Raw genomic sequence first — 23,969 nt, forward strand, 5'->3', positions numbered from 1 at the left:
TATTTTAAAGCTATAGAAATTTTCTTCAAAGAGAAAATATATGATAACTTTGCATAAGGTAAGTAAGCTTATACAGTTTAAAGATGGGTTGAACTGATAACAAATCTTATTAAAAGTTTAACATGATAATGAATGTATAGTGTTTGGAAAAGGTTTTGTCATCATCAGGTTTAATAATATACCTATACACTGAAATGTATGACTCATGGCTCCTATAATTAGAGTCTTTCTATATAGGGAATTGCAGACACCCATAGTACTGTATCTACTGTGTCATTCCTCTGGACTCTCCAACAAGTATTCCATTCCCTTTTCTTCTAGTGGAGTAGAGGAGTCCTTTCCACTTCTTGAGTGTAGACCAAGGAAGATTCCTCCTGAGTAGTTTTTGTACAATAAACTAAAATTTAATTTGTAGATTATGTGTACCCACTCAACAACAAGAGGGCTAGCATTGTTATTCTTACTGTGATACTGAACAATGATTACACTGTAATATAACAATCAGGATCCAAGGCACTTTCCTAAACATTTTTGCTCAGGTTAACTGCACTTGTTGCTCACAAAATTCTTATGAAAGGTGTTTCCACAGGATATTTTCTGCCCAGATGGACTGCACTTGACATAATCTGTCTTAACCCAAGACACTTCCTCTGCATGTTTTTATACCAGTACTTGACCAGATCATATTTATACCAAAGGTGCTACCTCCTGGGTGTTACCAGGGGAGACCACTCTTGTTCATCAAATAGTTCTCATGCAAAGCACTTCCACTTAAAGATGTTTGCCTGGATGGACTTCACTTGGCATAATTCAACATATCTTATGGTGCTTTCCATGGATGTCTTTCCCTGTAGACCTCACTTGCCCACAGTATTGTATATCTGAGGTGATTCTCTGGGCACACTACACTTGTTGATCAAATAGTTCTCATGCATGGTGCTTCCACTGGATGTTTTTACCCAGATGTACTTCATTTGGCATTATTTGTTGCATTCCAAGACACTTCCCCTGGATGTTTTCTGCCTAGGCAGACTGTACTTGGTCTGTTCATGTACCCTTTTTATAAGTTTGTGTGGGTTAAATATCAATACATCTGTTTTCACTTTGTTATTTCTGTTTAACTGTCAGAAATGCATTATGTTTGCTTTTGTTTATATCCTTCTGTGAATTTGTAGAAAGTTATTAAATATCTTTTTGTATTTAATAAATACAACTATACATTTACAAAAATTAAAAACACTATTTGATATGTGCCAATCAATGAATTAAACTCACACTGCTTAATTTTTCTCGCCATTTATTTTACAATAATGAATATTTATAACAAGATATTCAATGAAATTCATAAAGATAGAAAAATTATTGCTTTCTAAAAATCACATTTACTTCTGTTATATCTTGTTTTACTTAAAACATTTTATCAATCTTACACAATTTTTGTTTTTAAGGTAACTTTAGCATTTCAATTCTAGAAACACTATATTAATCACTGCATTGAGCAATAAATTGCTAAAACCAAACTTGGTAACTTTGAACAAAACATCAGGTTCAATAAAATGTGTTTTTTTTTTTACAAAAATGTTTAGCTATAGGTAAGTAAGTAATAAATAAATGTAGAGCAGACATCTACTAGTGGTACAGATCATGTCTGTGGTAGGGCACTTTGTAAAACAATCTTGAAATTATCTTTAAGAAGAATCTGGGTGACACAAGCCACTGCCAATGTTCAGTTACACACACTACAGTTAAGTTTGATACATTGTAACTTTATAGGATTTCTACTTATTACACATCCAATTCTTCATCAGATAGGTTTTCATTGATTGGAACAGCTTCTCCATCTACTGTAGCAGTAAGATGATCTTCTCAATCAGCTGCTTCAGGAAGCTTCCCCTCCTCTCCTAAAAATTTATTGTATAAAACAATCAATGAACACCATGTTAGTGCAAAATACCACTAACAATGATACCAACAATTACTGATATAATTATCTATATGATATTTAATCAACATAATCTGTCCTGATTTTTCTCAATACATTTTGAAACATTGACAATAACTAACAAAGCAAATATATAATTTTTACATATATCAATACATTCATCATTCTTATTAGCTATAAGCTTCATTCAGGCTTTTTAGTGTCTGTAAAAAAATTTGCAAACTACCTTTTACAGACAGACCTTTCTTTTAACATTTTCAATGTCATGATTTTTCTAAAAATGAAATATTTGTGGTTTTGTTAAACAAGTCTGAACATCTTTTTTTAAATTAATAAGCATTAAATACAAATTAATTATTATTATAGTTGATAATAAGGGTTTTTAACACTATCTTACTTTAACAGCTAATTTATATTATGTTCTAACTTCGTATTATTATAACATACTTTTTAAAATTTTGTCAACAATTCTTTTATTAAAATAGATACTTCATATTAAACCTTAACTATAACTTTCCTACTTCAACAGACACTTGAATTAAATTTAAGGCACAACTATAACAGTTACTTTCTTAATGTAATACTTGATACTGACTACATCTTCTTACCATATAGGTTTGCTTTTCTTCTGTTCACTTCATGAAGATTAGGTAACAATGTTAATCCTACATTTGCTTGCAGGATAAAGGTCTCAGTTGTTAGTTCCAGATATGAATCACAGTTGTGCAACTGCAAAGAAAGTTTACAAAGATTAAATTTTTATATGTTCCAATGCCCTCAACTTTTATGATAAATATATCTCATACACGTTAGCATTGACATAGACAAAATTTAAAAGTAATATTTATATATATTAATTCTGCAATTATATTTCTCAACAGAGCTAGCACTAGTGGGAAGGAGCTAAAATAGTTCTCCAACCCCAAAGCTACTATTATCCATAAATTTAGTTTTACCATAATTTCAGATTTAATCCCAGCATATGTCTCACTGCCCCCCTTTTCAGTTAAGAAAAATCTGGAACTGGGACTGATTCTTAAATGATGGTTAAAACATGAAATAAATTAATATATGTATTTTTAAACTTTTGGCTTGAGTTTAAATGTTTATTTTTATTTCCTCCAAAACTATAAAATCCTTTTGAAATCAATTTTCAATTTCCCAGCTACAAAAAGACACAAAACTGTTCACTGATGTGTCAACACTGACAACCAAGTTTGCTGGTATTAATAAAAAAAGAGAGAGATTATAATTATGTCTTTTTTTGTATAAAGAGAATTCTTCCAATATCCTTGTGATACCACAGCCTGTAATGTGGAGACAGAAATAAAAATATATAAATGTTTCACTGTACAACTTTTTTTTTTCTCTTTGAAGAAACAAACTATGATATCAAATGATATTGATGAACTGGATAAAACACACACTGTTTAATTAAGCTGTGTGTTTTTCTTATAGCAAAGCCACAAAGGGGAGTCGAACACCTGATTTTTGTGTTGTAAATCCGGAGACATTCCACTGTACTAGCGGAGGGCACTTAATTAAGCAACATTCCTTAATAACATTTCCATGAAAATCCTTAAGAGATAAAATAGCATGCAAACAAGACCTCATGCTTTGAGGTCTTCACCCATCTAGCCTTCTACAGCCAAGTCTGGGTTGAATCTCTCGTCCACTGAGCTGTTTGAAGACTCATAACTATGAAGATTCTAGTTTACTCTTCAGATAAACATACTTAACAATGAAAAGAATAAACTTGACAAGTTTAAATATGCTCTATGACCACACTCATTAATAATGCATTTTGTACTATATAATGTTAAAATTCTACATCAACTTGTCTTGCTATTTTTAAAGTTAGCTTACCTCTTCTTAAGCAAAGTACAAGCTATGTTTAAAATAAATATATAATTATTTATACCACAGTGATGATCAGTAATTTCAAGAATGATTTTACAAACTGTTGATCTTACAATAGATGATAACAAGTAGTTATATTTCATTAAATTAAAGGGTGACCAGTAGAGTTCATCTATTATAATTACACCATGATGATGGTCAACAAACTTTAACTTACTAATAATACTCATCATATGATGACAGTCATACAGTTTTACAATATCACTTACACCAATGTGATGACCAGCTTTAAACTCTACTTTTTCCTGTCCTGTTCCACTTGAACTTTTTCCTTCTTCTCATTTTGATATCTACAAATCAAAATAATGTTGTTGTTGATACTATGCTTACAAAATATATTTCAATTAAATATTGAACAAACATGCAATCAGACAAATATAAAAATTTTTGTACACAATGTCTTTTATACTTACATATATGTGTATGTACTTATTTCCCAAATTTATATATTAACTGTTACACTTTACACACGTTTTCATTAAAAGAATGTAATAAAGATCTAAATTGATATAAGTGAATAAAGTCTTGTGTATAAAAAATCTAAACAACTTATGTACATTTTTATGAAAATATATTAAAAGTATACTATCCTTCATAAACATAAAGAGAGGAAGACAAAAGTACAAAATATGAAATTCAATAAGTAAACTTGGATTGAAGTGTGGATAGACAGAGAATAAAATACTTTTTTCCATGCCAAAAATGTTTAAAATGAAATTCTTGTCAAGTTAGACCTAAGAGCTGCTCTCTTGAAGTACACAATGTAATGACACAATTGTAAAAATTAGATATAATACAACAATATATTATAAAACACACACAGAACACAATTTTATAAATTACATAGAGCAAGATGTAATTTTATGAATGCATACAGATAACAATTTATGTACAGGAAATATAACTGTATAAAATTATGATATTATTCAATAATAATGTAATAACAAAGTATTCAGAGAAAACTTATGTCTAAACATTATACCAACTTGAATATAAGACTGTTTAGTGGAGGTAGTGTTACTAATTAATTTACTTTGTAACTCACTGATGTTGAGGCTATTGAACACTGTGTTTACAATCCAGTGATGTCAAGACTGTGATATATGTATAAATAACTATAACTAGATGAATGAAAAAAGAGTAAAAGTCACATGAGAGAGAACTGTCACAGAAAAGTTAGACTTTGTAAAGTTAACTGTTGTGGAAGTGAATGGTTGGTAGGTTAGGGTGACATTTAAAGTTTAAAAGAGATAAGGAGAATATTATGTCTCATAAAAGGGTGTTCTAAACCAATTGAACCCACATATGTGGACTTCAACAAAAGAAAGATGATAATTGGAAGTACAAAAACAGAATAATACTGAAAGTTAAGGATACAACCGTAGTAGCTCATGTGATATCATGATACCACTGTGATTAAAAGACATAAAAGTTTAGCTTGTCAACTGAATTCTAAAACTGTTGAATTGGCTTAAGTGGACTTTGGACAATAAAAAGAAAACTGTATAGTGTCTTAGATACAAATATTATCTCCATAGTGTAAATAATTTTGTACATACATTTAACTTGTTTCAAACATATATTATTTTAAAAAAAACAAGTGGAGTGCATGTTGTTAATTTTTTGTCAATTTCACTGCCAGCAAGTCAGAGATACCTACTGTAGAAAATTTTGTGGTCCAACACACTTATAAATTTACATTACTATTAAGTACGTTTACAACATTTGGTAAGCCACAGCCATGATTACACAGTGGTAAGTTGTGTTAGAAGAAAATTAGAAGGACAGTGGAAATAAATACCAATATGTGCACAACTATAGTAAAAGTGCAAATAGCATGGAGATTACATGATATATAACCATGTCAAATTTTGATAAAAGAATGGAAAGAGGAGAGATATCTTCATGGATAGACCAGGAAAGATAGGCCTTGTGCAACACAACAACATGGTATCCAGCTAAAGTGAAGCCCTTTCAGATACCTTATGCAATGAAATACAGTGGAGCGCTGTTAAGATGCAGTATTTGGAGGGTCAACCTGCTTAACCACGGCTTAAGTGGTCTGCGGCTAAAACCTTTGTGACTGAAAAGCCGAAGTCGCTAACAGCTCAGAAACTGAAGTGATGTCTATTGGGTTTGTGGGTAATATTTATACAATTCCATAAAAATATTGGATTATCGAATTAAAAATAATACTTTAATTATTGATCACTTTTTCACGGATTTACCGCGGATTAAGTTTAATGTATGGAGAGGTGTGATTCGGTAACAATGGCGGCCTCCATAAAGCTGGCATACAGGGCAGATAAGGTAGATTAACGGTCAATTTCTACTGTAATATATTCTATTTATTTCCCAAATGAAAGCAAATCCTTTTTAAATATCTCCTTGAAGTTATAAAGCCAGGATTAAATTCGTAAGCCACGTTTTGCACTTTCTTAAATTAGCGGTGAGCAGCGATAATCCTCGCTCATATTTGTCATGTCAGTGTCAACGACAAGGAGAGTGTGAGAAACTTTAAAAGCCAGGTAGTAGATTTAATACATCAAAATTCTGGGACAAGACTTGCTACAGCGGCTTAAGCAATTTCAAGTTTAATGGCGCTCCACTGTAGCTTACAAAGCAGGAAGCTGAGGCAATGTTGGAAGCTGGAATTGTTAAGCCTTCAAATTTAGCCTACCATTTACCAGTTTTAATCACAAAAATTAGAGATAGGTTAACTGTTTCTAAATAAATTTCCAAAAGCTGAATCTTGTGATGAAGTTCAACTCTGAAACTATGAACAACCTAGAAATTATAAGGTCAGGTTCTCTTCAAAGATCAACCTCAGTAAAGGTTATTGCCAAATCCTAATGAAGACAGGATTTACAGAGAAGACAGCATTTTTAATACTAGATGGATTTACCAATTTCAGCAGGTGCCAAGTCAACTCTGCAGAAACATTCAACTGTATGATAAGGATGATGCTGTGCAACACCACCAATATCAAGCACTATGCAGATGCCATCCTGACACTGTGAAATGGGATAACAACAAAATGTTTTGTTACCAACTGGAATATAGAAAGTTTAATAACTAAAATATCAGAAAGCTCACAAATAAGTCTGTTTTTAATATTTATACATTATGAGTGTCAGTATCAGTTTTTTTAAATAGATGAATGTGTTTCATGGTAACCACAAGTTTCATCACATGTTAAGTATACCATCACTGAGATGTTTTGAGAGAACAAACCAAATGCATCACCTTTTACAGTTACAAATTTATATATGATCTGTACATGTCTGACTGTCAAGTTTTTAAATGACAAAAATGTATTTTCTGTGTGTTTAATGCTTAAAAACAACATTAAATAGAAATATTTTATAACTTATGTACTTTCCATCCAAGTGGTATAGTAAACAAGTTAGAAAATCTTGATTTTCTGTATTAGAACTTACTATATTAGTGGGGGTTTCTTCTTAAAATGCTTAACAAGTTTACAATTTTGTAAATTAGTTCTGTTTAAGGATTTAAACATCTACAGTTTGTATTTATTACCACCAGTTAAGAGTACTTATGAAAGAAGCAAAAATTATGCAAAGGACAACATTAAATAATGTTCCTCTTCTTTTTTTGTTACTAAATCCCTAATAATCTCATTAGATAAGAATTGTGTGCCCTACTTTGTGGAAAATAATTCCTTGAATTCCTTGAACTGATCAATTACACTCAACCCATTAGTACCACACCTTTTATAACCCATACAAGAAAAGCACATGCTTACTTCTTAACATTTTTCAACCACAACATTATTCTAACGTGGTATCATTTTTAATTTTTTCTTTCACTTTTTTTTTCACTAATTTTTAAATTACCCTTAATTTCACATAACAGCCTTCATCTTTTTAACAGTTGCCATTTTTAGTTAAACAATTTATTTATCTTCATTATTTGAACAAAATAAACATACTAGAACATTACTTAATAAATATTTACAACATCACAATATTTTGCAATTTCCTACCATATTCACCAAATAGTAAAATTGTACAATTTGATGACAGTATTTTATTTGGTGAACATATTAAAAAATATGTTTACAAACACTGCAACTTAATAAAATCATAATGTGTTTATTAAAAAGTAAAAACAGTAATTAGAAACAGAGCATCAACAAAATAACTTTATTATGCTTTAAGCAATCTCAAGTTATGCAACCTCTTTGCTTCATACAATATACATTTCAGTGTGTAGGTATATTATTAAACTTGAAGATGACAAAACCTTTTCCAAACACTATACATTCATTATCATGTTAAACTTTTAATAAGATTTGTTATCAGTTCAACCCATCTTTAAACTGTATAAGCTTACTTACCTTATGCAAAGTTATCATATATTTTCTCTTTGAATAAAACTAAAACTATAGCTTTAAAATATATATAATTTTATACACAAATACATTCAGAATTCACAACAAAGGGAACAGAAAAGAAACTTTACAAAGCTATAAGAAACAACCTATATTTTAACTTTATCAACACATGATAGTCTATGTGCTATATCCAAGCATATTTAAACTTTCTCAACAACTGTTATCATAGCAAGAATAGTTTCTCTTTCTTTCTTTTATGAAGAGGGGGTCCAATTAGACTTCTAGTAGTTTAATTAATAAGTGTACATCACATTCATTGTTTTTATTATTTATACTTATGTGTTACAAGTAATTAGTGATAAAATTAATTAGAAAGTCTATTATTATTAGTTCATATAGGTTGTAATGAACAATTTAAAATCTATATCTTTATTTCTACCAATGTGATCAATTAGAAAATAAAAACAAACATTTAAAAACTTTAATTGAAATAAATTATTATATTTTGAAAGGAAAACCACGTCTACAACTATATTCACATTTTAATGTTTGCAAGCATCACATCTGTTTTCAATTCTTTTTTGTCACTTGCATTTTTACTTATTTTGGATATCAACAGTACTAAAACATTTGTCAGGAACATTATAACTTTCAAACAATGAAAAACAGATTTTAAAGTAGGCATATGTTACAAGAGCTACAAGTGTCATAAATATAAGGGCTACAAATGATGTAAGAAATAATAACTACAAATAGTTATTTCAAAATTTGGGTTGAAATAAAGTTTTTTATTATCATTTAGAGAAAAAGGTAATTTTTTCTAACTTCATTACCAAAATGTCTGGTGCATATAGCTTAGTTGCTTTGCACCATAAATTGCCAAGCTAACCAACCAACAATGAAAATGTCTAAACCCCTCCATTATGCATTATAAATTCCGAAAATAGCACTTTCTTTAAGGAAAACAAATCTCCATAAAGTCTAGAATGCATGCACACTGTTAATTTCTGGATAAAAACCAAGGCCTGATAATTTACCAGGGAAACATTAAGTTGATGTTCATATTATTGTATTCATAAGTCAATGGCTGAAGCTACACCTGACTGTTATAGATTCAAAATAAACTAAATTCAAATAAATAATAATAAAGGTAATTAATAGACCAATCAAACAGATACTGAAACCTCATATTTATTTTCAATACTATTGACTGTTTTCCTAATTAAATGAAGGGGGAAAATGGAGGGAGGAGTTAAGACCCCACAGATAAAAACATTAAATGATACAGGTATTACTTTAAAAAAAAAAAACAGCTAGAAGGGATGGGGTTTCAACTCCTTGATCTCTACCTTAAATTAATGCCTATTCAAATATAATATTAAACAATATTATTATTAATCTCTGAAAAATGTGCATAATGTTTACCCCTATGGATCCCTTCACCTCACCTGCATTCTCTCATACATAACTGAAGAACACAGTTATTAAATACTAAAAATATGAATGACTGGACCACTTGGGCTCCTGCTCTAAATGTGCTCACACTAATACAACTTTAAATAATAGTGATACAATTGTAAAGCAAAAACATCACACAGTGTGAAAAAAAAATCAAAATACAATAAATTTACACCTAATTATTTAAATAGCCAGAGTTGACAGTCAATGGTTCAAAATTGGTGCAGTGATAGATAGCTTCTGTAGCTTTGCAATAACAATGACAGGAATAGTAAATTTAATGGCAATGGAAGTCAAAGCATCCCCACACCTGCCTCTTATGCAAGTTTGTACCTAACAAATATTTTGATCATCTGGATATTTGGAATAACTAGAAACATTAATTTCAATTAGTTTATTACTTTCATGACAACTGATTTAATCATAATTTTGATTGATTGCTAAAATAAGTATCACAAACTCTTATTTTGATTGGTTAACTGACTCAGTTCTTCTGCAAGCAGATGCATGTTAACATCACATAAGCAAAGAAATCAAGTTTTACTAATGAAGACAATTAAACTTAAAATGAAATACATTTTATAACATACAATACATAAGGCAAGACATGAACTAGTAAATGTTGTTACTAGTATATGGATGCAGGCAGTGTGTATGGGTGAGAAGTTTCACTGATCTCTCAGTTCCCACTAAAGTGAATACATACAAGTTTGATCCATAGTTCACATCCCCACAAAGATAGAATACATTTAACTGCAAGAAATGTGAGGTGAAGAACATGTGAACTGCTTGCTCCAAACCTGAAAAGGAGAAGGCTGGGCCCAAATGAGGTTGAAAAGAAGAAAACTACCCAAATGAATGGGTTATTGAGAGGAGATAAGAATGGATTTCTCCCACTATCATGAGGAATCCTCCTCTATTGTATCTTGTAGAATCAGTGGAGTGTGGTCTATGGACTGTGAATGAGTAGAAGCAAACATTATCTAGTTATTCATAGAGAGAAGAGCACAAATTATCATAGAGTGAAAAGAATTGAGGTTTGTCCAAACAAACAGGAAAGTCCTGAAATGGAAAACATGATTTAGGGCAATGAAGTGGACACTGTGGGGAAGAATTTTAAATTGTGGATTATGAAGGGAAAATGGTTTAGCACATGATTAACAATTTTGAAAAATAAAATAATTATATGTTACTAGTAGTAATAATTGCAACTTACAAACAATCTAGGCTAAACATACCTAGTTAAATTACTAATAATGAACTAACAAAGCCATGAAATCTGTTGAGACCACAAAGTATGTAAGATTAATGTACTTGCAAAGTGATTAAATGTATCTAGTAATAACACAATTAATAATCAATATCTCATTTATAATTCGTTTAAAATAACTTAGATGATAAAGAACATATAAATATCTAACTTACCAAAATCCATACATTAATGACATGAAATACTCAATTCTCCCATGTGTAAATAAGAGTAAAGCCACACAAATGACATCTGAGTCACAACTACCACAGGTATATCAACCAGATTTGAGGTATGGTAAAGTTTATCAACATGTACCGGTCCCCTGGTAGAACTGGTATCAACAGAAACAAAAGTATGAGAAGAGCAATTCTCTCCAAAAGCAAACAACTTGGAAGCATGAAAAGTAGTGGAAAACTAAAACTCTTGAAATGGTGTGGAATATGACAGGCTAAAATAAAAAGTGTTAAAAACAAAGAAAAACAGAGAGTCCAAATGTCTTCTTATTGATTACATTCTTACTTAGAAACATTGTTTTACTGAAAGAAGAAGAAATCACTGGCTAAACCCATGAATCTAATTTCCTGAGAATTAAAGTCCGTAGATAACTTTGAACTAAATTCCTGGGAAATCTTACCAGTAGCATGTTCAGCTGTAATGGGAATTTCTATAGTCAATACACTGATCACATATTACTGCAGCAGTAATTTGGTTTATCAACATATTAGATACCCAGAGCTCTCATAAATGTGAACAAATCTCAATGTAAGACTCAGGGAAAAGAGGAAAAATACCAAAGACAGGAATTTTGTTTCTTTTGTTGTTGTGGTTTTACTTCTGAAAATATTTTTGACTATTTGAAAGCTGCAGGAATATTCTTCTATGACATCATATGTTTATTCTGGTTTATCAAGTGCAGTAAAGAACAATTAACTGATTGAAATCCAAATTTTTTATTAGATAAAAATTCATCTTGACCAAAAAATATAGAATTTAAATTTTTTATATTTGAAAAGAAAGATACCCTTAACAGAATTAGATTTATCTACATTAATTTTCTAAAAGGTAAACTGAAGATGGACATTTAAACTCTTAAAATGCTTCAGTAGTCTAACACTAATAATGCAAACACATAAAACCATACAGTTGATTTAAAAGACCTTTACACTTCACGTTTTTAACAGATAATAGATGCATAGATAAAAAAATAAACTACATTACCTTCATCTCTCAAGTCTACATAAATACTCTTCTTTTCACTCTTATTTTCAACATCATCGTGGGAAAACTTGCATTTGTCACCTTTCTTACACTGTTCTTACTTATAAAAAACATACAGTACAGATTTAGGATCAGTTCCTGAAATTAAAATAGTTATATCACCTTTCTGCAAGAGATGAATGTAACTGAACTGTAGCCTTGTTGAGAGTAACAAGATAAAACACTTCAATGATGTAGTGTGTGATTTACATAAAGCAGACTTTGAACACTTGTTTTGATTCACCCTAATAATATCAGTGACTTAACTGTTGAAAAACACACAAAAATTATGAAAACTAATTTAATATTAAAGATAGCTATGTACAGTAAAAGAATTCATGCTTTCAGTTAATATGTTCACAATACTTGTACCACACACTTGTTACATAAGTTGTTTTAATTTTTAAAGTTATAAAAACAGATAAAATGTACCAACATGCATTTTTAAAATGTATAAAAATAACATTCAATGAAGTTACAGTAATATAATAGCTTATGCTTTTTGTTTTGAATGAGGTGTAGCTATGTAAATAATTTCATTGTACTTATAAAGCCAATTATTGTTGGTTAGTCACAATTATCTACCTGATTTATGTCTCTCTAAGTGTTATAACTGCAGAACTCATATGGAATAAAACTGTATTTCTTTCCAACCACTCCTTAAAAAAATATTTAACTCTCACTGATAAAGAATAAATATTTATAATTACAAGTTGTACATTAGCACAATTTTAGTGCCAGACTTTAAAAACAAAAGCTGAAAAATAAATATTTAGAACCTTAAATGGGTGAAATTGTAAACCTGATGTTCCACATTTTAGAAATTCTTTATATATGACTAATGCTAAAAAATTCCTAACTTATGGTAGGATTTCAATGTCAGGGAAATGTATCTCTAAAAGTAGAAAGCAAAGAGGTTCCATCTTTAAACACATTTAAGACTACATATCATTATGATGTATTTCAGTTTCTTTATAATACATAAGGTTTAAAAACCATAATAATTCTGGAAAGTATTTTAACTTTTTCTTGAATAACTCAGTTTGAAAGATTCAACTTATGTTATTTGCTATCTCTAAGAAATATCTTAAAAACCTTTATGACCTACTTAGACAGCCAGATCATTGACGTACCCAAAGATAATCTGTATTGATAACACTTTATGTAGTAATTCTTAAAAGTCTTCAGTTAACTATAAAATCCTATGTTTTTTAGTACTATTAAACCTCACATTGACATATTCTCATGCTCATTTTACACCACTTCAAAACAAGCAAAAGCAATAATGGGGAAAAAAGAAAAAAATTAAAATCTTTGTATTTATATGTTTACAAAAACATGCCATATCAACATGTAGGAGGAGGGTAAGTGATTAACAATATATCACGTACTTCGTGATGACAAGAAACCAACTTGAAGTGAAAATGTATTTCAGAACAACTGTTGCAATCTCCTCCTTTGTTAATCTGAAGATGACCTAAGAAGGTCAAAACATTGTTTTCAGTTTTATTTTGGTATAACCAGTTGTCCTGAGATACATATCACGTACTTGTTATGTTACTGGAAAGTCACACAACAATAGGAATATACAAATTTCAGAATTTTCTGCTCACACTCTCTATTGAATTACATAGAAATAACTTATGGGAAAGCTTGTCTAATCTAACATTTGTATTAGGTAAAAATAAAATAATAAACCTTTACACTCCATACAAAAATTATACTGCACAACAATTTTTTTTTAATTTTTGCTTCCTGAAAAGGTTTTGCTGATTGTGGCAGGTATCTGGTGGGTATGCACAAATATAGTTTTGGTTTTGTTTCATAACATAGAAACTTTGAGAAATAGACAGTTTACTGTTTACTGGCAATAACTTATTTAATTGCATTTATGTTTGTAATACACTATTAAGTTCAACATAATTAGAAGTGTTTTGCTCCTGATTTTTGTTTGTATTCAATGTCCTGTGCATCACGTTGCAGTGTCCAACAGTAGTCGGCAAGCATTGACAAATTCCAGTTGCCCTGATATTGTTTTCCCATTGTAGCAAAACTGAAGATTTCAATGAAACTGTACATAATGGGCAAATGTGGATGTGATTTTCATTATCAGCAGCCAAAAATCTATAAGGAACACCCAACAGTGTTCAAGATGCAAAAACTTTGTTGTGCAGTGTTATCTAACATTAACTTCATTCTCCACAAGCAAGGAAAGGTGACAGAAAAAAACCTATTTCTTAATATAAAGAGTAGTATTTTACCTTTCTCATCTTTCTGTGTTGTTACAGATTTTAATGTCAAGTTCAGGTCCTCAATTTCCTTCTTTTCTTCCTACTTGTTGATCTACCTAAGGTAATGTGAGTAGAGTGTGATTACTCTTATATTACCAACAATTTGTTTGAACCTTTGTATCAATAAGTTTAACAAACATTGCATACTATTTCATTGATTAAGTAAACAAATCATGCATTACAAAGATAACTAGAGTTTTAAAATATTCAGAACATATTATCTGATATACGTTCATTAAAAATAAAGAAAATGTGACAGCTGTTAAGATGAAAACTACACTTTATGAAATTGACTTTAATGCAATACTTATAAGATTACTATATGGAAGTATGATTTTACACAGCCTTTCATACTGTTTTTCTTCCTACTTTCCTACAGACAATGTTGATGATAATTATGAAATTACAAAGTGTTAAAGACATGTTAAAAGGCCATCACAAAATTTTGCAGTTTCAAACACTGATAAAAGTTAAGGTAGCATTGGATACCTGGTTTGACTAATATTTTGAATGCTAATGCACTGTCTTCTCATGAAGTTTATAAGAACTGACCACACCTTTTCAGCATGATATTAAAGTAGTAAAATGAGATAAATAACACCCAGAATTTGCATTTACCAGACCCAACTTAAATACATCTGATCTATTTAGGATGTGTGTGTTGGTGTGCATCACCACTGAAAATACCCCAAATTAGTCATTTTCTGACCTCAACAAAGTATTTGGTTATTTCAAAATCAGATTTGATACACTAGCCAAAGAACACTATTAAAAAACAGAAACAAGAAACAGTCTCATCTTTACCTGACACACCATCTCATGTGCACCAGACAAAACAATATCACCAAACAAGAAGCATCACAATGTAATTTGAAAACAATTAGTCAACATGACTGTAATCCATCATTACTACACAACCTGTGTGAGGAAATTAGTCACTCACACAATCAGCAGAACTTCACAAGTAGCATGGAAATTTCTAAGGCAGACATAAAAAGACAGCTTTCTGTGCAAGACGTGAACTGCCTCTAAAAGATTAATTTTGATTACTGAATATTGAAGATGGTAATAATTGGACACACAAGTTGATTATTTTCATAAAATTAATTGATTACTTTGCATGAAACAAACTGATGTAATCAATTCTCATAGGTATACAATTGTATTTCATTCTGATTAAGAAATTTTGAAATTTAACCATGAATCTTGCAACAATAAGTTATTTTTTGATCTGGCCTTATGCTGAGCAATATAAATCTAAATCAGATAGTCAAAGTGAGACAAACTTTCTCTGGCAAAACTTTGTTTCATATTGTTGGCATATGAGAATAGTTTTGTATCATCAGATTTAATTGTATTTCCAGTCATGTTCATAAGATCATCTGGATCTCTTGGAAGTAACGTAGTACAAAGAATCCTTAATCCTGCCATGCAGAATGCAAGCAATCACCTGCTCTTTTCAAGAGCACTGAAACTTGATGCTTTTCATAGAGCTTCTTGATTTGGAAAGTTTAATGTTGTTGTGGATTCAATACCAAATTGAATCGGCATTGCTCCTGTGCCAGTTGAAATACCACAACAATGTCTTGCGTTTACTTCAGTTCTTGGATTATCTGCATCATTCATTCAGTGTCACAAACTCCATGGGATCCTCAGAAGTACTGCTACACATTTCATCTTCATCACTCTCCAGTGGAATAGATGAATCAGTCCTTCATTTTCTCTTTCTTCATACTTTTAAAATTACCTTGCAGCTCTTTCACACCTGCTTTTTTGTGTCATTTTGACCTCTAAGTCTGAACCATTGCATCTACACTGTCACTTTGAACTTACAAGCCACTTTCTTCTTTTCCTGTATTAATGTTACTTTATCAATAGAGGATCAGTACACTTAATCACTGAATGTTGTAGCATGTTGATATCTGTTTTGTAGCCAGCTGGAGATCCAGTTTTCACAAACTGTGTAACAGTTGTCTGTTTTTTTGCCAATGTGAGGTTTTGGTGAAGTCATCAGCCAATAAACAAAATTTCCAGATTGACAGCAAAGTACAATTATCTACCCACCTTGTTTCTGGTCTTGTATCTGAATTTGTTTTAATGAAAAATATTAGTATTATAAAAATAGTTTTTCATAGTTTAAAACTTTCACATAAAGAGTCACTAAAGCAATTAAGTTAAAGGAGAAAGTACTTGTCCTATTGAGTACTCTTCATGATTTACCAGCTGCTGGAAAAGCTTTTTTTTTTCTGATTACGATAGAGCCATAATTCAAAGTAATAGGACATGCACTTATTTCACCATTGCTTTTAAAGTTTAAAATCGTAAATTTACAATTTATGTTGTCCCTACTTATGAGTTATAAGTAGGAAAAGCTTTCTGATTACGATAGACCACAATTCAAGTAATAGGACATGCACTTATTTCACCATTGCTTTTAAAGTTTAAAATCGTAAATTTACAATTTATGTTGTCCCTACTTATGAGTTATATACTAATAATTTCATTTTAAAATGTTGTCAAATCTACTTACATTGAACATAACATTTGTAATAATATTGCAGATACTACTTATAATTAGCATGAACAATTATGTAACTAACTCATTTTTGTGTATTAACACTCACAGACTGGAATTAGGCTTAGCTGCTATGGTAAATTCAAGGTACAATATATTACTTCAACGTACAAATATTGCACTGGTTACAATTTACATAATTCAGTATTCAGTACCTATGTATACAACAATAAAATTTAAAATTGTTTTACATTGATATATTTCATTCTTTTGATCAACTTTCTTTCCTGGTTCGTTTGGTTTTCTTTGGAGACATCACTTCACTAAAATAAAACTATAAAATTGTCAGTTTTCTGAGTAGTTAGCTATTTGTATGTGTTATCAAGCGACCTCTACAGTTTCGAACAAAGAGTACAACCGAATCTGCAAGAAAGTTCTCGTCATATTAAGAAAATAAGAAAGCATGCGTATGTTTATATTCTTATCATTGTTAGTAGAACAGAACATTTTGTGATATCAGTAGTATTATTAGGTTAAAAGGTGAGAAAGAGGGGACTTGATTGATATCATAATAGTTGTCTCCAGATCCTAAGATAAGTAATTAATATGATTTTAATCTGTAATTTTGATATTGCATTAGTTTTAGAACTAGCGCTCATACCCACGAAATGTTTAAAGCTAAAATTCAATGTCAGATGCTGATCAAACTCAAAACTGGTAGTAGAGGTAGTTGTAAGTTAATTATTGCAAATACAAATTATAGTTCTTCAAGGTGTGTTTGAGATTGGGATAAATGGCTCATTTATTGTCTGAGTTCACAATATTTTGTGACACAATAACTTGTAAGTTACTCAAAATTTCGAATAGAAAGACTTGCATTCTCAAAGCAGTATATTTTAATTTTAGATTATAACATAGTTTAGTAACAAACTTTTCAAATATTTGTTGGACATCAGTTTGTTTGTTTAGAATTAAGCACAAAACTGCACAATGGGCTATCTGTGCTCTGTACACCATGGGCATCGAAACCCAGATTTTAGTGGTGTGAGTCTGCAGACATACCGCTGTGTCATTAGGGGCTTGGACGTCAGTATGAGCAATTTTCTAACATCTAAATTGAATTTTATTAGGTGTCAGTTAAGTCCTCAAATGTTACCTAAGAGTATTAATAATAGACGTAACACACTTAGCAGATTAAGTAAAAAATATTAATTCTTGAAGCTTTTGTCTTTGATTGATAATGTAGCACCAAAGAAACTGCTGTTGTGGCATATAACACAACTCATTAAAGACATGAGTCCTTAGGGGCTCATAACAGTCCTCAAATGTTACCTAAGAGTATTAATAATAGACGTAATACACTTAGCAGATTAAGTAAAAAATATTAATTCTTAAAGCTTTTGTCTTTGATTGATAATGTAGCACCAAAGAAACTGCTGTTGTGGCATATAATACAACTCATTAAGGACATTCATTTGAAGCATTCTTTGAAATTTCACACGCACACATTTATATTCTTGTGGGATCACTGACCATTAACAGGGGAGCCAAAGGTGAAAACATTTTTAAATTGTTCAGTTACTAATTTTGCTTATGCTTGTGATTTTTTTGGATAAAATACAAATAATTTTCACAATGAAATGTTATTACGTAAATTTCAAATATTTGCACATTTTATAGAAATGTAATATAAAAAAAATTTTCACCATTTCAGTTTTAATTTGATAAAAATACGTATATACTGAATATACTTTATATATGTATATATACAGTCATAAACTATAGCAGTTTATAAAATAACTTTTAAAAAATATTTTAAGTGTAATATTTTTATCATTTGAATTATCTATGATTACACAAGATAACATCTACACACTCACATAATTTTGAAAGGTATTTTTTAAAGCATTTAATTATTTTCCTATTGTAAATAATATGATATGATGATGGATTTTTAATGAATCTTTGTAGGCATTGGAGCCTTTTTAACAATAAAATATTGTTTTCACTGCATAATGCTCCTGTCTTACTGGTAAATATCAGTTATTCTCTTTGAAATGAAACATCTGTTTTCAATTGCCTAACTTTAAACTTCATACAACGTTTGAACCACTTACTTAATCAAATAAAATTCTGGTTCTTATTCCATAGTATCAACCATTATTTGTATCTTGATAAAATTATTGCAAATATTAACAACAAAGGCACATATATATAAATATACTCTTCAAAAAAAGAAAGGCAAAAGGATCAACATGGATCAACTCGTGACCGTCCACGATCTGGCAGACCTCGTGTGACCACGCCCGCACAGGATCACTACATCCGGTTACGTGACCTTCAGGATAGGACCACCACTGCGACGTCTACTGCTTCAACAGACCTTTTGCACATTCGAGGGAATCTTACGGCTCAACGATACGTCGACGAGATTCTAAGACCCCATGTGCAACCCATCATGGTGAACTTCAATGACGTTTTTCAACACGACAACGCCCGTCCTCACACATCCCGACTCACCACTGTCTTCTTGAGACACCACAACATCAACATTCTTCCATGGCCCTCCAGATCACCACATTTAAGCCCCATCGAACATCTTTGGGACGAGTTGGACCGACGTCTGCGACGGCGACAACCTCAACCGCAGACTCTACCTCAGCTTGCAGCAGCTATGCAGGCTGAGTGGACAGCCATTCCACAGGATGTGATTCGTCATCTCATCGCTTCCATGGGCAGGAGATGCCAAACAGTTATTGATGCTCACGGGGGGCATACTCGTTATTGACGTTGAGTGACGTTAAACTTCAACTAGTGAGCGTGGACTTCGCCTTTGCAGACTTTGGATTTTCAGCAGTGACTGTGCATAGTTTCACACATGTCACACAGAACTACCCGAATAAACTTGTTAACAATATGTCTCATATTTTGCCTTTTGCGTTTCTTTTTTGAAGACTATATGTTTTGAATCCCATTGGAAAATAATGGTGGTGTAAAGGTTTAAAATTATTTAAGTATGATTATTTACACACATTGAAAACCTTCAGTAGTCTAATGTATTTGATTGAGGTAAAAAAGCTAAAAGAATTAGGAATCTTTTTTAGAGAAATTTATAATTTGAAAACAAGAAGGCTATTTTAACCTTGATATAAGATTTTGATTTGGGCTACCATTGCATTTAATAGCATATAAGGCTCGCTGGCATACAACAACTACAGTAGTGGTTGGAATACTATTAATGTAATTAGTTTGTTATAACAACAGTTTTTATGATATGAAGTTTGTGAATGCTAACTTAGAAAAGGTATTCACTCCATAACAACTGTTATACAAGTGTTCATTGTCTGTCCCTAGTAGAACAGAGGTAAGTCTTTGAATTTATAATGCTAAAATCAGGGTTTTGATTCCCCTTAGTGGACACAGCAGATAGCCCGTTGTTGCTTTGCTATAACAAAACAAACACATTCTGTCTGATATGTCTAGAATATTATCTACCATCCACTCACCATATTGTCTGACTGAAATTATATATGAATGAAATCATTAGATCATTAATGCATGTAATAAACCTTTGAAGTCCACAGTACATGTAGTTTTAAATTAATTAATGCATTCGAGAGAGATTTTAAAGTTTTTAACTTGTTATATTATATTCTTAAAGTTTATTTGCAATTTTTCTCTATTTTGTTTCACACAACTATTTAAAAGTTATTATATTTTATTAGAATATCTCTCCTTTATGATTGAACCTTTTTACATTTATTACTCATGTAAAATAATAACATTTGGTCAATCTAGAATCTCTTAAAGCTGAAAAATTATATATATCTGAGACAGCTCATATCATTATGTTTTCATCATCAACTTTGAGGGTTATTTTTTAGGAGTCACAGGACGATGAAAAATTCTGTACATATAAAAAAATTTGCTAATGTGTTCATGGGCTATGTAGCAGTGGTAGTGGATTTATCAAGTGGAAGCTGACGTATGCTCTCCATAGAGAGCCATTGTGTGGGTTTTCTGTACATTAAAACACAGCTGGCTACAGTACAATGTTTTTATCTCATTAGACAGGACTTAGTGTACAAACAGTACTGGTATGTTTTGTTGTTTTTCTGGTCATAATCAGCTATGTTTTTGAGTGGTTGTGATACATGCTTTATTAAATAGTGGGGTTTAACTACATTGCTTTAGTGATTATGTTGTGAATTTTATTTCCTGAAGAAAGGTAATTATAGCCTTTAGGTGTTATTTATCATCCCTATCTGGTAAAACATAACAGAAGTGATCATGTTGTATATTTTGTTTTTTTTAGTGAGGTATGAGTTTAGTGCATTATGTAATCATAATATTTGATTTTGTCCTGTTGAGATGTTTATCCAGTGTTTTGGTATCATGAAAATTCTAGTTAAAAATAATGATATCTAGATATTTTCAAACATTTGTTAACTTTTCATAAGTTTATACAATCCTTGTCTTCAGCAATTTTACTCGTGAAAAACTTTAAAGGAACTCAACATTAACAGTTTTATGCCCTGTAAAAGTGTTTTTGTGCATAACATCAGGGTCATAAAAGCAAGAACTTGTTTATCCTTTTAATACTACTAAAATATTATTGTATAAACATTTGATCATTTTTTAGGTTTTGTAATGTCATTAAAACTTTTAATTACTTTTCCATTATTTACAATTTTTTACCCTCTTGTAAGTAACAAAAAAAACAATGTGCTCATTACCTTTTAGGAGTTTCAAAAAGACAGGGTTTGTAATTTTGTTGTTTTCTGACAATAATTATATTTGCTTAGGCTGCAAGCTAAGAAGTGATGCATTAAATTAATCTTGATTCTCCTTTATTATGTTTATAAAGAATACTTGATTATGAGTTCCAATAAAAATTGCCAGGTTTATCAGCAGCATCACTTAAAACCTCTAGATACCTACAGCTTGTAGCTTAATATTGGAAAATGTCACTACCACAGCAAGTTCTTGGATATAAAATATGGCAATTATCAGTCAGGTTTTCAAAGAAATCTATGCAGTCTTGATGACATTCTGTAAACCCTGACACAATGTGATTGGGATTAACTTGTTGCCACTTGCTGGTAATATCAGTAGCAGGTTACCACAGAGATGTATTGTTCTTACCATGCATACACAGTAAATGCCATTGAAATAATGCACTTTATGTAATTTCAGATTACTGTACCTATATAAACAGCTGTTTTATGTTGGACGAAATTCTCCTGCAGGGTTAAGAACCTAAAAGAACAAACCAACATTTACTATTATGGAGTATATATAGCTGCAAATCTACAGTATGACTTAAATGAGTCTTACAAATCATAATGATCAAGTCTGATTGTAAGCACTTGTCTGTAATGGCAGATTCATTGCTCTTAACTTTAACCCTCTGTTCCTAGAAACATTTCTTGAGACGTCTCTGAACTAAGTAGTTTAGAATTAGTAGATATTTTATTTTTACCTAAAAACATTGAATGAATTTTTATTTCTTAAAAAGTTATTGAAGTTGCTATTTAAGAGATGTTTTCTTGTAGGAAAGACAAATAGAAAGTTCACTAACATAAGTTTCAGTATTAAATGATAAAGAGAAACAACAAACAAACATGCAAATCAGGTACATATTGTAATGATGCCAGGGAAAACACTAGGTAAAAAAAATCAATTAAAAAAAACAAAATATAGGAGTTTGAGAGTGTTTACAAAGAGAATAACTTATTGTTTAATTTTAAAAGTATATAATAAAGAGAACAGACTACTAATATTCATCACTGGTACAAACTCATACCATTTCAAACAATACAATAGTCTTCTTCTGCTAGATGGTCGTGTTTAACCTTCCAGTCCTCTTTACCTCAAAATTAATATCTGTAATGTTAAACATCTTTTTTCTTGATCATTTAATGGGAGTGTGTACAAAGAGAGCATACTCATATCAAGAATTTCAACTTACATTCTTAATCCAGTGAATAATGTCACTCCATGACCTTTGTTCACTGACAGCATTGGTCATGAAATATTGGTCAGACTTGCGGGGGTCAATTATCTGTTATAGCCGTTCGGTTACTCCCGAAGGACAAGGCGCTGAGGTCATGGTAGCATTGCAAAACTGGATCAAGTAATAGACAATTTACCGACTTTGTTCGGTGAAGTACTCGTGTAATGTGCGTTCTGATTACTGATTTACAGCATATAATGTTACATTTCACAACGTTCACACAGTGTTACATAACAACGTTCACACAATGTTACATAACAACGTTGATTATTCGCTATGAAGTGACTGCATTTTGAATTTCATAACAGCGTTATGGTATAACGTGACCAAATCACAACCAAATTGTGGCAACACATGACGTTGCAACTCTCATATATGGGACACTGGACATTACTTGGTTAGAGGGGAAAACATTTCATTCTGAAATTCATTCCTAATTATGTAACATCAATTTGCCCCACCCCGACGCTGCGCCTGGGACAGATACACCCGTACCCCCCCCCCCCCTTTCCCTAGCTACGCCACTGGCGAACGTGTAATCTTTTAAGCCAAAATCATGAACGGTGGAACTTTCTATTTAAAACACCAATAAAAGTATTTTAATTAGTAAAGAAAAATCCTACCAGGAATAATATATTTTGTGTGATAATCCTCCATATGAAACAAGCATCTCAACGTTACTTGTTTCAGATTACCCTTAGTAACTACAAGTACTTCTCATTACTTTCGCCCGGCATGGCCATGTGGTTAAAGCACTCGACTTGTAATCCAAGGGTCGCGGGTTAAAATCCTCGTCGCACCAAACATGCTCGCTCTTTTAGAAGTGGGTGCGTTTTAACGTAACGGTCAATCCCACTATTCGTTGTTAAAAGAGTAACGCAAGAAATTAGCGGTAGGTACTGATGATCAGCTGTCTTTACCTACCTTACATTGCTAAATTAGGGGACGACAAGCGTAGATA

At 31.2% G+C, this 23,969-nt stretch overlaps 1 protein-coding gene and 2 long non-coding RNA genes across 15 annotated transcripts in view; 2 read left to right on the forward strand and 1 right to left on the reverse strand.

Moving 5' to 3' along the window:
* LOC143242565 (serine/threonine-protein kinase atr-like) overlaps positions 1 to 1,239 on the forward strand; it is a 100,837-nt gene extending 99,598 nt beyond the window's left edge. For 3 of the 4 annotated variants that reach the window (XM_076486034.1, XM_076486030.1, XM_076486031.1), the window contains one exon: positions 238 to 1,239. In XM_076486034.1, the coding sequence (XP_076342149.1) occupies positions 238 to 382 (145 nt within the window). In that variant the 3' untranslated portion in view covers positions 383 to 1,239. The remainder of the gene's footprint in view (positions 1 to 237) is intronic. The other variant, XR_013022934.1, reaches the window with a different exon arrangement.
* A 43-nt stretch (positions 1,240 to 1,282) lies between these two features.
* LOC143242568 (uncharacterized) overlaps positions 1,283 to 23,969 on the reverse strand; it is a 35,119-nt gene continuing 12,432 nt past the window's right edge. For 5 of the 10 annotated variants that reach the window (XR_013022941.1, XR_013022946.1, XR_013022944.1 and 2 more), the window contains exons 3-6: positions 12,148 to 12,285; positions 4,072 to 4,152; positions 2,551 to 2,671; positions 1,283 to 1,901 (exon numbers count right to left, since the gene is read on the reverse strand). This is a non-coding gene — a long non-coding RNA (uncharacterized LOC143242568). Of the gene's footprint in view, positions 1,902 to 2,550; positions 2,672 to 4,071; positions 4,153 to 11,102; positions 11,261 to 12,147; positions 12,286 to 13,319; positions 13,853 to 14,447; positions 14,520 to 23,969 lie in introns of those variants that run through there. The other 5 variants (XR_013022942.1, XR_013022949.1, XR_013022951.1 and 2 more) reach the window with 5 other exon arrangements.
* On the forward strand, positions 6,463 to 7,231 carry LOC143242570 (uncharacterized). Its single transcript, XR_013022953.1, has 2 exons — positions 6,463 to 6,779; positions 6,863 to 7,231. It is a non-coding gene; the product is annotated as an uncharacterized LOC143242570 (long non-coding RNA).

The sequence above is a fragment of the Tachypleus tridentatus genome, unplaced genomic scaffold (genome assembly GCF_004210375.1).
Source record: "Tachypleus tridentatus isolate NWPU-2018 unplaced genomic scaffold, ASM421037v1 Hic_cluster_2, whole genome shotgun sequence".
Classification (NCBI taxonomy): Eukaryota; Metazoa; Arthropoda; class Merostomata; order Xiphosura; family Limulidae; genus Tachypleus; species Tachypleus tridentatus.